The sequence below is a fragment of the Epinephelus fuscoguttatus genome, linkage group LG15 (genome assembly GCF_011397635.1).
Source record: "Epinephelus fuscoguttatus linkage group LG15, E.fuscoguttatus.final_Chr_v1".
In the NCBI taxonomy this organism is placed as follows: domain Eukaryota; kingdom Metazoa; phylum Chordata; class Actinopteri; order Perciformes; family Serranidae; genus Epinephelus; species Epinephelus fuscoguttatus.
In genome coordinates, this window is record NC_064766.1 from 34,005,630 (window position 1) to 34,022,403 (window position 16,774).

At 43.4% G+C, this 16,774-nt stretch overlaps 1 protein-coding gene across 4 annotated transcripts in view; it reads left to right on the forward strand.

Moving 5' to 3' along the window:
- per2 (period circadian clock 2) overlaps positions 1 to 16,774 on the forward strand; it is a 38,331-nt gene that overhangs the window by 16,882 nt on the left and 4,675 nt on the right. Inside the window, exons 3-22 of one of the 4 annotated variants that reach the window (XM_049597682.1) lie at positions 1,139 to 1,231; positions 2,031 to 2,185; positions 2,715 to 2,836; positions 2,967 to 3,168; positions 4,917 to 4,968; positions 5,496 to 5,638; positions 6,259 to 6,337; positions 6,445 to 6,551; positions 6,652 to 6,805; positions 6,923 to 7,037; positions 7,261 to 7,410; positions 7,685 to 7,775; positions 7,904 to 8,084; positions 8,374 to 8,498; positions 9,755 to 9,961; positions 11,530 to 11,793; positions 11,981 to 12,864; positions 13,239 to 13,355; positions 15,183 to 15,408; positions 15,760 to 15,967. In XM_049597682.1, the coding sequence (XP_049453639.1) occupies positions 1,139 to 1,231; positions 2,031 to 2,185; positions 2,715 to 2,836; positions 2,967 to 3,168; positions 4,917 to 4,968; positions 5,496 to 5,638; positions 6,259 to 6,337; positions 6,445 to 6,551; positions 6,652 to 6,805; positions 6,923 to 7,037; positions 7,261 to 7,410; positions 7,685 to 7,775; positions 7,904 to 8,084; positions 8,374 to 8,498; positions 9,755 to 9,961; positions 11,530 to 11,793; positions 11,981 to 12,864; positions 13,239 to 13,355; positions 15,183 to 15,408; positions 15,760 to 15,967 (3,675 nt within the window). The remainder of the gene's footprint in view (positions 1 to 1,138; positions 1,232 to 2,030; positions 2,186 to 2,714; positions 2,837 to 2,966; positions 3,169 to 4,916; positions 4,969 to 5,495; positions 5,639 to 6,258; positions 6,338 to 6,444; positions 6,552 to 6,651; positions 6,806 to 6,922; positions 7,038 to 7,260; positions 7,411 to 7,684; positions 7,776 to 7,903; positions 8,085 to 8,373; positions 8,499 to 9,754; positions 9,962 to 11,529; positions 11,794 to 11,980; positions 12,865 to 13,238; positions 13,356 to 15,182; positions 15,409 to 15,759; positions 15,968 to 16,774) is intronic. The other 3 variants (XM_049597685.1, XM_049597684.1, XM_049597686.1) reach the window with 3 other exon arrangements.

Sequence of the window (16,774 nt, forward strand, 5' to 3'; positions counted from 1 at the left end):
CAAAACAAGACTCACTTTGCATTGTTCTGCGTGTTGGAATTAATATTTTTATTACTCCCTGTCGGTGACACTGAAGGCCCACATGATTCAGGAAGCAAAGAGTCAGACAAGTGGCCTGAGACAAGCAGCGATTTTATTTCAGGGCACAAAGAGAGCTTTTCTAAGTGAGCACAGAATTTCTAGCTGTGCCCCTGCTCCTAGTTGTATTCAGGCCCCTAAATTGTGCTACAGTGGCACTTCCCTGCCGTGTGCCCTTTGAGCTGCAGACACATTAAAGGCCTCTAAGGTGAGACTGACCTCCTACTTGGAGTGTGCCTCCTTTTGTAACCCGGCTGCTAAATGAGAGCTGAAGCTTTGTCTGCATTGTTCCCCATTCACTTCTACAGAGGCAGAAATTGGCTCAGTCTTTTTTGGGCTCACTTTTACAAAACCACATATTGAGATTGAGTACCCATTTTTCTTTTATTATTAGGTAACTTTAGCACCTTAGGTGGTGTCTCAGCTTGGTGGGAAGGAAATGCCTGGATGAAACATGTGACATTTGTGCTTCAGAGTTATCCAAAAATGATGCCAACATTTAATTTTGTACTCGATCAGTCTACTGATTGATTACTGATAGGGCTGCCACTAACGATTATTTTCATTGTCGACTAATCTGTCGATTATTTCTTCGATTAGTCGACTAATCATTTCATCAAAAAATGTGTTAAAATGTTGAAAAATGTCGGTCTGTCTCGCCCAAACCCCAAAATTACGTCATCTAATGTCTTGTTTCGTACTCACACCAAAGGGTTTTAGTTCACTGTCACGGGAGAGTGTGTAAAGCTGCCAAAATCTGAACATAAGAAGCTGCAGTAAGAGTATTTTGGGGTACTTTTATAGTACTTTTCTATGAAAAATAACTCAAACCGATTAGTCAACTACTAAAATAGTCACCGATTATTTTAATAGTCGATTAGTCAACTAATCGTGGCAGCCCTAATTACTGAAATATGTTTTTGTTAAACTTGAGTTGAGTGAGGGAGGAGTTAAAATCAGTCTGACTGAATCAGAGTCATTTTATCTCTGTGTCTCTCTTTGAGATGATTTAAGATTTTTTTTGGCTCTAATTTGTTTGTTTTCCTTCTTTTCTCCACAGCTCCAACTCTCACAGCCCGTCTCCTCCCAGCAGCTCAAATGCCTTCAGTCTGCTGAGCTCAGAGCAGGACAACCCTTCAACCAGCGGCTGCAGGTTAGTGCACTGACCAGAGCTCTAACACTGAGGACACTCCTTTTCATTTCACAGGACAATGATCTCATTCTTATGAGAACCTGCTTACACCTGGTATTAACATGGGTGACGCATTCACAAGTCTGTCTGCTCACACTAAGCATTAGATTGTGACGAGCCTGGCATTTTCCCCAAAGATGAACATTTTTCAACTCTCAGCGCTCAGAAGAAACGCCCAACTGGCAGCGCTCAGTGCAGAATTCATACCCAGCACCTTGTCGCCCCACTGGTGTGTAGCCGGCCTCAGAAAGTTATTTGCAGGTTTAACGTTAGTCGAGCCGTTTGGGCGTCAGCATGAATTTGTTTGGACTGTTACAGCTGCTGTTGCTGCTGGGTTAGCTCGTGCAAACCAGGCAGACATTGAACTGACCGTTCACCAGGACGAGAGCTGCCCCATGTATGTTTTTCAGTGTGGCCCAGGACACATTTACATACACACTGCTGAAAGTATGTTGCCATATGCAGCTCAGCTCCTCTGAATCTGGTCTGAAGAATCGAATCTCAAGACACATTGAGGATGCATGTGGTGCCCTCACACCTGTATTATCCACTTGTGATCAGCCAAGACGCATGTTAATACCATTTGAAAACAGGATAGTTTAGCACCAATACTGCTAACAGAAGGCCTGAAATATGGTTTATATCACAAGTTATTTATAATTAGCTATTTTGAAATCTGTTTTCAAGGGTTAGGGTTATTTTTGTTGCTGCAATATCTGACTTGCCACTGTGCATGTGCGTGTGATTGTGCAACTTGCAGTAGTCAGGAGTCTGCCAAAGCCAAGACCCAGAAGGAGGTGTTAAAAACGCTGAAAGAGCTGAAGCTGCACCTGCCTGCCGAGAAGAGGCACAATAACAAGCCCTCCACACTGAACACCCTGAAGTACGCGCTGCGCTGTGTCAAACAAGTGGAAGGTAAAGTGCATTCACTTCTCTCTGTCTGTCTTCTCTGTGGTTTTTGTTCAGTGCTTTTTGTTTGAGCTCTCTGCAGATTCAAAACTCCCTTCACATTTATCACGAGTGTGGTTATTTGTACCGCAGTGATGTATTTTCTGTGGAATTCAGCAAGCAGAGTAGCTAAATGAGACCCATAAAAGAAATATAGACATAACATTGCACAGGAGGGAGCACTGTGTAGGCAGATCTGTGGTTAATGGTCATTAAAGGCTAAATTTTAAACTGCCTAAATGTTTTCAGATGGAAATGGGCGGCTAGAGGTTCAACAGTGCAATCTTTTGTTTGGTTGTTACATGATGTGACGCATTTCATCGTACTACTGAGACGTTCTCATCATTAAAAAATGTCTGTGACTTCAGTACGAATACATCATCTTTTTGTTGGACTTCTTACCCACATTCATCCTTGTTGTTTACAGAAAAACATCAGTTTCTGTAGTGTGCACTGTGTTGTGACCAGACTTTACTAAAATCCCTGTGTGTTGCAGCCAATGAGGAGTACTACCAGCTGCTGATGATCAACGACAGTCAACCTTCAGGCCTGGATGTGTCCTCTTATACAATAGAGGAGATAGACAGCATCACTTCTGAATACACCCTCAAAAACAACGTGAGCCATTGCTTTATCTTTAAACTCATAGAAATATTTAAATCTTCTTACTGGTGTAAACAAAAACACTTTAACTGAGTTGTGTTTCAGCAGTTAGGTACAAACGTTGTTGTTTCTGTCTCCTCAACAGGACATCTTTGCAGTAGCAGTGTCTCTCATCACAGGAAGGATAGTCTACATTTCTGATCAGGCTGCCTCCATCCTCAACTGCAAAAGAGAAGTGTTCAAGAACAGCAAGTTTGTGGAGTTCCTGACGCCGCAGGATGTTAGCGTGTTCTACAGCTTCACTACGCCGTACCGCCTGCCTTCCTGGAGCATGTGCACCGGAGCAGGTACAAGGACGTTCACAACCACTGCATTTTAGTAGTCCACTATTCGGTTAAACGCAGGAGATATATGTTTTTTATTTCGCCCAATAGTCCAGTCAGTCTGTGGTTTGACCCGGGGAAAATCTGAGAGGCTGTTTACAAATGAGCTGCAATCTGACTGAACTAAACCCCCCGCAGGCTTCTCTGAACTGGAGATACCATTTGACTGCCATAATGAGCACTGCTCTCTTGCCCGTGCTGGTCTGGGCCCCCCAAATCACATCTGTCATAGCTACTCGCATTAAAAAAACACAGTGAAATACACTAAGCAGATGTTTTTATTTCCAAATCGGGGTATTAGTCACGGTGGTCACAAAGTAGAGCATGGGCCTAGTTAGGGAAGGTATTTTGCCGGCGGTTACATTATTAATGTTATAAGTTAGTACGGCAAATGTACACACTTGGAGCTGCTGTGGCAGAGTGATGCTTATCCTGTAGGCTATCCACCTGTGCTTGCTCTGCAAACCCCTGCACTTGCTTGGGTCCGTAAACAAAAGCTGATCGAATGCTTGAATCGTTTGAGTTCTCTAAAATATAACATCTTCCGTCTCTCTGTCTTCACCCGATGTTGAATTTAATGTTACCGTAGCGAGCAAAGAGGGACCCCGCTTACATAGATAAAAACATGCTCAACTCCACAGAGCCCTGTGGCCCCACCCCTGTCTCTGCACAGAGCACTTGTTTATACAGAGTTTATTAATATTGAACCTGTTGCATGCCCAAATCGCATCACATTCCATACTGAAAAACCTTTGGTCCCCAGCAATACACCCGCTAATGTGAAGTAATTCAAACGCTTCATAAGATATTCGACACACTAACACACTCACACACACAGCTTCCTTGCTTTATAGTGAGATGACGCACAGTTTCAATTTGGTGTTTTAATAGTCAACTAGTGACCATTCTGTGAAACCCCAAGCAGGTACTTATGTAACAGCTACACGGCTGTCAGTAATACTCAAGATATATCGTAGTAGTTCAGGAAGATCATTCAGACTTTTCAGATGACTTTGCATTCAGAAGGAAATGTCTTGGAGAAATAATTGAATGTGAGTGGCATCCCTGGATAGCAAGTTAGTGAGGCTCTGCGGTGCGTTAAAGGGACACACAAAAAAACTCGACAGCATGTCTCTCTCCAGCAGTCATAAACCTCTTCAAATTCAAGTTGATGACTGATGTTTGTTCCTTTTCAACCAAGTTGGCTGGAACAGACTGAGCTGTTAGAGGTGCTCAAGAATAAAAAGCAAAGCAAAACGCAGCACTTAATGGGAATGATTTTTAGTGCAGCTAGTTCTCAGAAGAACAAAAAGTAGATCTGCCAAAGGTATAGTCTGAATTCAGATGATAAAAAGCTTTCATTTCATTTTCTCAGCCTCTCAGAGAGCTCATTAGATCCTGTCCCGTGTAACTGATAATACCTAGACAGACTTATTGGTCTGTGACCTGAAGCCCTTTATTCACATCAGACCCAGACCTGAACTTTATCTTTTGTGATTCATCCCCCATATGCCAAGTATTTTGGCTGGCGCACTAAATTCAGCCTCAACTCTGTTTAAATTCATTTCATTTAAGTGTAGTGCTGCGCTCCCCAGTGATGTTTTTTGATGGAATTAATCAAAGCCTGATCACCTGCTGGAGCCGAGACCCTGGTTAGCATTTTGCTGGATCGTGTTGCTTCTGAATTTAAATATTTCCTTTTCCCGTTTCAGAGTCATCACCGCCTGACTGCATGCAGGAAAAGTCCTTCTTCTGTCGTATCAGGTGGGTGTGCAGCGGTTCAAACACGGCGTCGGGCCATCTGCTGCTCGTACCTGTTTGTAGTGTTTATTCATACTTTCATTCCACTCTAGATGTTTTTCAATTAGTTTGTGACATCACATGCTTGTGAACTGTAATCAGATGCTTTTTCCAGGCTGGTGTCATACATATAGGCAGACTGACACAAACACACACACACACACACACACACACACACACAACCACCTTACTGAACTTGTAAGGACTTTCCATCAACTTCAAACCATTCCTCATAGACAAACCTTATGTCTAATTCTCATTCTGATCTCAGCAGTCGCCGGATGTAAAAATGTCATCATGGCTGAGGTCTTAAACCTACTCTCCCACATTAACGCTCAGATATGACGGAGACGTAGCTAAACACTGACCCCTTGTGTTCAATAACCTGAAATCTACAACCCACAAACCTGTGGATTATTTTTGAAAATTTGAACCTCAATCAAACAGACAATCCTTATTTTTATTTAACTTTTCTTCCTTCTAATTTCTAGTGGCGGTAAGGAGTGTGAGGGCGATCTGCAGTACTATCCCTTCCGCATGACACCCTACCTGATGAAGGTCCAGGACACGGTGCATGCTGAGGACCAGTTCTGCTGCCTCCTGCTGGCTGAGAGAGTTCACTCTGGTTATGATGGTGAGATCAAAATCAAGTTTATATACATAGCATATTTAAAAACAACCTCAGTTGACCAAAGTGCTGTACAAATTAAGAAAAATGACACACAAAGATATAGCAATGTAACGTACACAGATATAAGACAGAATAACACCGACAAGAGCACTTGCATACATTTAAAAAAAAAAGATAAATACTATCTTCTGTCTAAGTCTTTTTATTTAAATGTAATAACCAATTAACCAAGAACTCAAATGTGCGAAAGCGTGCTCATGAGTGTGCCTTTATTCTGTTGTTACCAAAGAATAAATCCCAAATAAGAAAACACTGGTTCAGCATGTCAGAATCTTTCTTCTTAAGAACATGTGGTGAATGAGGCCTTTAGTTATTCTGAAGTAGACAATATGTATTCAAGTCCGTTTTGTTTAAATATCCCAAAATCACAAATTACATTACAACATCCTTAGATCCTCTGTACAGGTAAATAAAAGCAGGTTTTCCTCCAGTGGCAAAATTAGCATTAAAAACTGTTGATGTTTTACGCCTGCTGACAGCTCATGACTTTGAAAGCTCTCTAAACTAGACCCAACTCTTTTTTAGATAGCATTAATAATTAAGGTCATTTCTTTTTCTTAAAGCTCCCAGAATTCCAACAGACAAGCGCATCTTCACCACCACACACACTCCGAGTTGTGTGTTTCAGGATGTGGATGAGAGGTAAGTCACTGCTGGGTGTTTTTACTCAAAAATCTTGAGTTTTTGCGCACAAATAAAAATGACCAGAGTATAATAGAATTGGTGCGGATGTGTTTTGTGTGTTTCAGGGCGGTTCCTCTCCTCGGGTACCTCCCCCAGGATCTGATCGGCACCCAAGTCCTCCTCCACCTGCACCCCAATGACCGACCGATTATGTTGGCCATTCACAGAAAGAGTGAGTCCACAGAATTAAATAAATGTCAGAATTTCCCATGTCTGCACAGGAACTCTGTCCTCATCATAATCTGACTGTATTGTTTTGGCTTTCTCTGCAGTTCTTCAGTTCGCAGGACAACCCTTCGACCACTCGTCCATCCGGTTCTGTGCGCGAAATGGAGAATACATCATTCTTGACACCAGCTGGTCCAGTTTCGTCAACCCCTGGAGCCGCAAGGTCTCTTTTGTCATCGGAAGACACAAAGTGCGCATGTGAGTATCACTGAATGTCGCTAAGCCACACTTGGAAAAATTTCACACACGTTCATAAACCAGAAGCTTTTTAACTTATCTTGATCTGCGGATACGGTTTTTTTTTGTGTTTGCCAGGGGCCCTGTCAATGAAGATGTTTTCGTGGCCCCGGTCTCCACTGTCCGTGAGATGAAGACCATGGAGCCTGACATTCAGGAGATTACTGAGCAGATCCATCGTCTCCTGCTACAGGTGAGAGGACGTATAGAAATGAAGGACACATAGTATTAATTATAGAAGAGGGGGGTAGAATCATAGAAGCTAGTAGCGATTAAATAAATCAAAGAAGAGATGCAAATGCTGATATATACAGCTGAGGAATTCAAAGAAAAGAAAAGAAAACACACTGTAAATTGTAAAACTTTTTTATTTTTTATTTTTTTTATCCTTATTCCCTCTCTCTATCTGTAATCAGCCGGTCCATAACGGTGTGTCCAGTGGCTACAGCAGTCTGAGCAGAAACGACCAGCTTGTCGGCATGAGCTCCTCCAGCGAGAGCCTTAACTACTGCAGCGGGAGCAAGATCAGACAAGAGGAGCAGGAAGTGAGCAGCAAAGCCAGACCGGTGAGTAAAACCCAAATACTCACAGCTCAGTGCAGTGTGTGTGTTCCAGCAGCATGTGCTCCTGCTTCACTATTTTGTGACATTTTATTCATTTTACAAAAACCTTTCAGTAATTTAGAGTAGACTGGACCAAATTCAGCTGGCTTACATTCATTTTTAAATATGAACGACAGGGCTGCAACTCTAAATTATTTTCGTTACTGATGACATCGCCAGCTCTACTGAAAACATTTCAGATCAGATGACTCTTGGGTCTTGTGTCTCTGTGTCACAGCGAACCTTTCAGGAAATCTGTAAAGGAATCCATCTTCAGAAGAGCCAGGAGCAGCAGACACCTAAACCAGACATCAGGAAAAGCAGTGGCAGTAAGTCCCGCTGATATATACCTCCATATTTGTGTGTGAATAGTTGAGAACGTGTGTCTGAGGGACACGAATACTGTTTGTTATGATACTGACCCCATACCGGCCCCTAACTCCTGACCTTTCTCCAGTAGAATCTGCAAAGAAGAGCTCAGCAGTGGTGCGGCCCAAAGACTCAGCAGCTCCCCTCAACTGGAGCGAGACTGCGGCCACTATGGAGGACACTAGGTCCTCTTACCAGGAGGAGACGGCCTTCAATGATCAGACTGTCTACTCCTACCAGCAGATCAGCTGTTTGGACAGTGTTGTCAGGTACAGAGATGAAGATGTGATTTTGATGCAGTTTATACCCAGCGTTGTACAATCATGAGCCAGTCTAACTGAAATGCAAGAACAAGGTTTCCATCGGATCACCCACAGAAAATATTTGACTCAAAATTCACCTTCCAGGAGAGAGGACATTTCCAGTCAGTGTTTTGGCACAGAACTCAATCAAAATTTTTGTTATGGTGGTTCAGGCAAACCTAATTTTTACCACTCGTTTTGTGATGTTGCCTGCTAGTTGATAATAATTGACGGTGTGTTGTTATGTCATCTGTAGGTACTTGGAGAGTTGTAATGTTCCCATCACCATGAAGAGGAAGTGCCAGTCTTCCTCCAACACCACGTCCTCTAACTCAGATGAGGACAAACAGAGAGGACCCAACAGCATGCAGGTGTCTGAAGGTATGTTTCACCTCCTCAGTTCCTACTAGGGCTGTGACGATAACCACATGACTGCAGTACTGAGGCCATGTGATACCTACCGCGGGGCTGAGCTCATTACCATCATCACGGGAAGTGTTTTTTTTTTTGGTTTGTTTTTTTGGCTGGTGTAAGTTACAGGGGTGCATATGTTGTGTGAATAATAACAAACAATAATCATTGTTTGATTATCTTCATTGACTTTCTTCCATACCCAAGGGCTTCTTCAGAAAAAAACCCCCAAAACATTTCTGTCGCTCATAACTTCCATTTAGAGCCGTATTTAAACGATATGTAGTGCGTGGTCCCCAACTGGTTCATATTTCTCCTTCGTCATTAGTTTCAAGGCCCACACAGTTCAATATATTCGACGTCATACTCGACCTTGGCCTAGTTGTCGAGCTAGTTTGCTGTCTCTGTGAAGTACCTGTCCGTTAGTCACTCGCTCTACAGCAGGAAGCAGCACTTCACGTTAGAAGGTTTGTGCCAGAAAATCACAGCACTTCAATATAAAGTGTGTTTTTTACTAAGTTGTTATGTTCGTAAGTTGCTGGCCGTCCATTCAGAATGGACCCACAACCCACCATTTGGGAACTAATGGTCTAAAGTGCATTTAGAGTGTGTCCAACTCCACTTTTGGTAGTTAAACATCTCATAATTTGGGCGCAGAGTAAGGTGAAAGAGGCCAAGGGGTTGTATTTAGTCCCTTAAATAATCAGAGGTAAGATTTGGACGTAACATGAAGTGAACCAATCAAAGCGTTGTGTCCTGTTCCCTTGAAAAACTAGGTGTGCCTGCAGCTGGCAATACACCAGCAATGCCCCTGATCACACACTCATGGGCACATAGATGAGCGCGAGTACGTTTGCTACTTTGACTATGTGGGCGCTGGCAATAAAAATGACAACTGCGTTGGTCTGAAACTAGAAATGACAGTTGCGCTGCAGCTTTGCGCCGGGTGTAAGATAATCTTTGATTATTATTAGTTATGTCTGGGCTTCAGTATTTGTGCCTTTATTGTTTCTACGTGCTTATTACCAACACAGTAAAAACTTGCTTTTTCAACACGGTGAGAAAAAAATCAGTACGTCACAGCCCTAGTTCCTACCAAGACAGGAAAGCAGACACTTATTGTCACGTCATTATACAAAGCTCTGGCTTTTCCTTGAAACTTCTCTCTCAGACTCTTCAATGCCAGCTCCTTGTCAGTATCTCTTGTTCTCTGTTCTCTTTGGCAGAACCAGCCTTGTTGAAGGATCAGTCTGGTCACTCAGCTTTGGAACATCAAGACAAAAAGTCCACTGACGCAGCCACAGCGGTAGTGGGCACCTCACTGCCCCTACCTGTACCTAACAAACCAGAAAGTGTGGTGTCCATAACCAGCCAGTGTAGCTACAGTAGCACCATAGTGCATGTTGGGGACAAGAAACCTCAACCAGAGTCAGGTACAGTGCCATGAAAGAGTATTTGCTCTCAACCTGATTTCCGCTGTTGTTGCATATTTATCACAGAAACAAATCCGATCTTCAGATAAAATGTACAGTCGGACAATTAACGTAGTGTTAGCTTATCATTTCATTTATTTAAGGAACAAAGTCATCCGTTATCACCACGTTGACAAGCAAATGGGAACTTTGCTTGTCAACGTTTGATGCTTTCGTGCATCAAACTTTGCTGGCATCAAACTTTAAAAATGATTTACAGTTAGTGCAGTCATTGCTGCTAATTATGTTCAGACGCAGTTGTAGATTTTCAAGCATCAGCTACTTTTTGAAGGACGGATATTATTCAGTGACAAATAGGCAAACACAAAGGAAATCAGGAAAGGGGGAAATGGTTTTTCATAGCACTGTGTCATCGCAACTTTATCTCTATATGTGTGCGCGCTTCTTCCTCTGTCTTTCTGTGTGTGTGTGTGTGTGTGTGTGTGTGTGTGTGTGTGTGTGTGTGTGTATGCGTGCTATTGATGGATGCTTGGCAGCTTTTATCTCAAACGCACAAAAAAGCCAACTTTTCTTATTATACAGCAAATGTAAACGCTAATTCACCACCTTAGAATATATATTTGTAATTGCTCCATAATATTAATTGATCCATAATGTTGAACCTCATTGCACTTTCTAATATTTTGGACACGGATAACCCAACAAATCTGTACAAATTGGTACAAATATAAAACACTACTAATACAACCAGTAGGCACTGTAGTAATAATTGTAATAATAACGAGTGAGCCAGACTCAAAATGATCTACATACACCATGAAAGTATGTAAGTGAGTCATATCTGTGGTCCTTAAAGGAATGCTTCAAACCTCAAATGACCATTTGTATAGACATTACTCTGTTTTACATTGAATTCATCATGAAAGAGTAATTTTACAAACATTTACGAAACTAATTTTACTCTGGTGAACACAGGAGCAGCTGGTCTACCGCTGCCCAGATCGAGGCAGTGATAGACCAGCTGCTCCCGTGTTCAGCGAGGTGATGTTTGGCTTTGTAGAGAGCATAGATAAGTTTCATTTTTAGTTAAGTTCCCTGTCTGAAAGAGCTGTCTGTTCCGGAAGTACTGCTCATACGACTGAGAGTTGTATGATAATTGGATGTATTGATATAGGTTTTCTTTTGTGAATTGTGCATCCCTATAACTTTAATTTATCAAGAATTTTCTCCATTTTTGTTTCCTTTTTTTTTTTTGCAGCATGTGAGAAAAACATTTTTTTGTTCATGAATTCAGCATAACATGGGGTTAGTAAAAGACATTCAAATGGTCATTTTTGGGGTGAAGTATTCCTTGAAAAGGCTCTAGCCCTGAAAGACAGTTCCACCTTTTTTCATTTTTTATTTTTTAGGTGCTAATGTCCCAATTCAAGCTACTACAGTGCTCGATCAATATATTGCTTTTGTCATCGTCACTGCCAATGCTAAACAGCTGTACCACATAAAACGCCACCTTTCATTGCTGTAGAATATGTTAAAGTCCTTTTCCACTGTCACCCTTTGGCATACAGAAATCATAGAGGATGTCCAAGGATCAGGAGAGACGGTAGAGTCCATCCAGAACCCTGGGGTTCCTCTTTCTGTTGTTTCCCCTCCCAGTCAGGAGAGGGAGTCCTATAGGAAACTGGGGTTGACCAAGCAGGTTTTGGCGGCCCATACACAGAAGGAGGAGCAGACCTTTCTGTATCACTTCAGGAAGCATCGAGGACTCAACGCACTCAAAGAAAACTGTTCTCAGTACCTGGAGCGTCAGAGAGGACAGGTCGCCAGTGATGGTACCTCCAGCCACCACACTGACACAACATATTAAAAGCCTATAAAAGATAATGCCAGTTTATTACAGCTTACATTTGTTTCTTACTAGCAAATTGTATAGTTTTCCATAATAATAATCACTTCTGTCATACTTACAAATTAGTCAACAAATTATTCTTTTTCATCATCTCTTCTATCGATCACTAGCCGTACCTGCTGCTCGAGCCTCCAAGCAGGCTGGACCAAGTGCAGAGCCCACCACGCGGCGGGGCACACGGAACAGGAAGACCAAGTCAAAGCGAGCGAAGCAGATGGAGTCCTCAGACAGCACAGCGTCCCATCACAGACGGCAACATCTGCGGCCTCCTCTCCTAAACCACGGACTTAACCCGACCTCTTGGTCTCGCTCTGAAACTTCACAGTCAACTTTTCCCATGGCCTACCCCTCCGTGGTGCCAGGCTACCCCCTCCAGGTTTACCCTGGAGCCAGTTCCATAGCTACCCACACAGGCACCACTCTACAGGGCTTTGGGGACAATCAGGGCACCCAGGCCCCTCCCTGTCCCCCACCCATCCACCCTGCTCCCTACACCCCTGTTTTGGCTGTAATGCTGCCCATGCCCTACTCTCCAGTGGCCCCCGGACTGGCACCGACACAGCCAGTGTACCACACTATGACTGGTGGCTTCCCCGCCCAAATGCAGCCTTTTGGTCAGGCTGCTTTTCCAGGCCAGGCCCCCTTCGCAGCACAGCCTTCCTTCAGTGTTCAGAACCAGTTCAACTCCCAGAACCACTTTGCTCTTCAAGCAGGCTACCTGACCCCGTCGCTCTACTTCCCCTCATCCTCGGAAAACCCAAAGGCCCCCGTGGCGGAGGGCCAGTCTCGCTCATCTACGCCGCAGTCTGGAGGAGCTGGAGGGCACGAGTCCCCGCCCCTGTTCCAGTCTCGCTGCAGCTCGCCTCTCAACCTGCTGGAGCTGGAGCTGTCCGTGGACCGGCAGGACAGCACCTCTGGAGGACAAGGGAATAATACGGCTGAAAGGGAGAAAGGAGCGTGTGGCGGCCAGGCCAAGGAGAGAGAGCTGAAGCAGGTGAACAAGGAAACCAGCCTCTTTGCTTTCCTCTTCCCTTTTCTTTTTCTTTCTTTTACCTCCACAAGTCTCCCAATGCCCGTGACTGATGCACTTAACATTTTTAAAATGTCGATGCCTCGCTGACATGTATCACTGTGGGTTGTTTGAACTCCCGTTAGTAGGCTGTGGCATGTTCCCCAGAGACAGTCATTATTATGTCTCTCAGCCTTAATGCCATCATCACAGTGATCCTCCACATTATTCATAGTACTAAAGTGCACCTTCTTTTGCCATTGTATTGCTATGCCATGTGTCAAGTCAGTCTAGACTCCTCCGATGAAATGTGGCCCAGGGTGTTAATACATGATGTTATTATCCCTTACACCCTTTAGCCATCTCTCAGTCTGCTTGGTCCACCTGGACCCTTGTATTGCGAGGGCTCGCCCTGTGTCTGTGAGCGTTTTTCTTGGGATAAAGTGGGCTCTAGGCTGAGGGCTTGCAGCAAAGAGGTAGGCAAACCATCAGCAAATCTCCACCCTACTCCAATCCCATTCCTCCTTGATTCCATATGTCAATTATAACTGTAAGCATTTTTTAAATCTTTCAATGTTTTTGTCTATCCAGTAAAGTATTGATGACATTGATTTTAACATAAGCATGAGACTGAGAACTTTAAAAAGAAACGTACGTAACTTAAAAACATTTTAAGTAAAACCGTATTATTGCACACAGTTGTACCGTGTGTATGTGCAGTATGTACACTCTTTGATTTTGCATGCAAGAACCAAACCAAGGCTTGAAACATACAGTTAACATCAGCAGTGGAAACCAGTTTTAGCATCAAAAGAAAACAGTGGAAATGATATTTTCCTCTGTATTGTATTACACTGAGATGTGACCAGCAACACAATGTTTTTTCAAACTCCTACATTTAATGTACATGCTCTTATTTAAAGGTTCAGTGTGTAAGATACAGGGGGATTGGTGGCATCTAGTGGTGAGGATTGCAGATTGCAACCAGCTGAAACTTCTCCCAGTTATAATTGCTTCAGTGTTCTTTGTTCAGGAGGTTTTGAATTATCCACAGAGGTCTCTTCATCTCTGAAACAAACGGACCTGTTGATTTAAACCAGTGACTAAAGCAGTTTCACAATAAAAATCAGTGTTTCTCCGACACTGTTCTGCACATTGCAGATGGATGCTAATGTCTGCGCACCTTTTGTCTCTGATAACTAAGATCCTCATGTTCAGGAGGTTTTTAACAGTGGCTGAATTATCCGCAGAGATCACCTCCTCTCCAAAACAAACAGACCTGTTCATTCAAACCAGTAAAAACACTGAATAAAGCAGTTTCACATAAAAAAAATCTGTGTTTTTCCAACTCTGGTCACAGAGTGGCTACTAACTATGGTGGCAGACACAAAAACGAGAATAGCCCTATGAAGAGCCAGTGTTTGGATTGTCCAACATGACGATCTGCGTAGACAAGGAACATTCCCTATGTGGATTTAAACTGTTCATTCATTAACTGTTCAGGTAATGAAAACGCAATGATGCTTATTTTGAGGTGGGCATGATCATCTCTCCCCCACATGTTTGCTCCTTATTTTGTTGCTCGTTTTTATCTGCTCAACAAGTGTATGTCGCTAAAACAGAGACAGGATTTGTCTCTCTGAAAAAATGCTATTTCAGTTTCCGAACGTTAAGAAGGGTTGGGGCTTGTGAAAAATGTGTCCTGTATTTACTTCAGTGACTATAGGATGAAGGAAACGATCATAATCTGTGCTCACGTTCACTTTTCCCATTTGAATGAATGGACTCAGGGCTGCAGCAAGTCTCCCAAAGGGGCGGGGCAGTGGCAAAACCTACGTGACACAGATAGAGGAAATGAATCTAAAATGAGCCATCTATGTTGGTTTATTAACGGTCTCTGTGATACAGTAAATAAAACATGCTTAGTATATTATATTCCATTACTGCCAGTGTATCCCCCTCAGTCCCACACACTGGACCTTTAATGATTTGCCCTACTTTAAATCAGCTGCAGGAGGATCAGAATCACTGTCGTGTTTCTAACTATGCACAGCTTTTTTGTTTAGCTCTGGTTATCACATGTATTTGTGAACGAAATGATTGGTGAGATGGACAATTTTCCATGCTCGCTGCAGAGATATACTCCCAGTTGAGTCTAAAAACGCAGAAGCGGGATGCAACACAGCCAATGATACTGCACCTGTGTGTGTTATAAAGATGCAGGAGATGCTACAGTCAGCTGACCAGAGCTCTGAAGTCAAGCTCCTCTGTTATAGTAAGCGTTAATATTTTTGTTTTTGAAGGCAAGTTCACGAGGCGACGGGAACAACAGTGACGCCAACTCTTCGTCCAGCGACATGCTCGACATTATTCTCCATGAGGACTCCGGCTCAGCCACGTCTGGGTCCATGGTTTCAGGGTCCAATGGCTGTGGAACGTCAGCCAGCGGGACATCTAACAGTGGGACGTCCAACAGCGGGACATCTAAGAGCAGGACGTCAGCCAGTGGGACCTCTGGCAGTGGAACAGGTCTGGACTTAGGTTACAGTCTTATGGATATGATGAGATGAGGTCAATTTCACATATTCTCAGTGATAAATGAGCAGGAAAATTTTAATTTAACTGGAATGGAAAATAGAAAACACCAAAGTGAACAGAAGTCTCTCTGTTGGTTTAGCTAATGTTTATAGTCACAGGTTTATTAATACACAGCCCATTTGTTACATACAGTGTCTTCAGTGTATTAGCGTTTCCGTGAGCTGTAGCAATGTGTGAAAAAGTTTACCAGCAACTACTGGCACATGATTTTTGATGTTACTGTCTATTTGTAGTAAAAAAAATATTTGAAAGTATAACACTGTGCTCTCTGGTTGTCCTCAGGAAGCAACAACAGTAGTAAATACTTTGGCAGCGTGGACTCATCCCAGAACAGCCAGAAGGTCAAAGGTCACCTGAGCGGCAGTGAGGGAAGGCCCATGGAGATGGAGCAGAGCGAACACCTCATCAAGTACGTACGACAGGACCCGCTGTGGCTGCTCACTGCCGACACAGATGACAAGGTCATGATGACCTATCAGCTGCCCTTGCGGTGAGTAGGAGGACAGGGCCGTAGCTAGTGAGGAGTAGGACAGTGACCCTGTCACAACTACTGTTTGATAGTGTGTCAACCCTCTGTTTGTTATGGAAGGATAAGGGTAAGCATGCGTCCAGACGAACTCCCCTCTGTTCCTAATTAATAGTTTCCTGTGTAGAGATAGTGGAGGATGCATGTGCAGCCAAGAGGCCGAAAACCTCAGAAAGGTGTCATGATAGCTCACCTGTGGACGATGTTTTGGCACAGTTATATCTTCATAAACAGTATTGTTCACAACACTTGCAGTGGAATATGGAAGACTAGACTTTTTGTCTCCCCACTTTCAGGTGCTATGGTAATAACGTGGTAATGCAGTATCCTCTTGTGCACACAAGAGGATACTACAGGCTTTTATCGTGAACCAGATTGCAATCTGGATTGTGCCGAACGCACTTCAGGTAATTTTGTGGCCAGGCTCTCTTGGTGTACTATGGCACACTTAGACATGGGGTGGGATCAGAGAGAACGCATTACTATAGGTGGGTGCATTAGAGGCTGGGGCTGTCATGGTAAATGGTCTGCACTTATAAGGAACTTTTTGAGTCGTCTGAACTCAAAGTGCTGCAACACCACATGTCACATTCACACACATATTCACACACCGGTGGCTGAGGCTACCATACATGGTGCCACCTGCTACTCAGTAACCATTCACACACACTCACGTCCCCGTATCTTGCCCAAGGATACTTTGACATGTGGACTGAGAAGCTAGGATCGAACCACCAATCTTCTGAGAAGATGACACCTTCTACCTCTGAG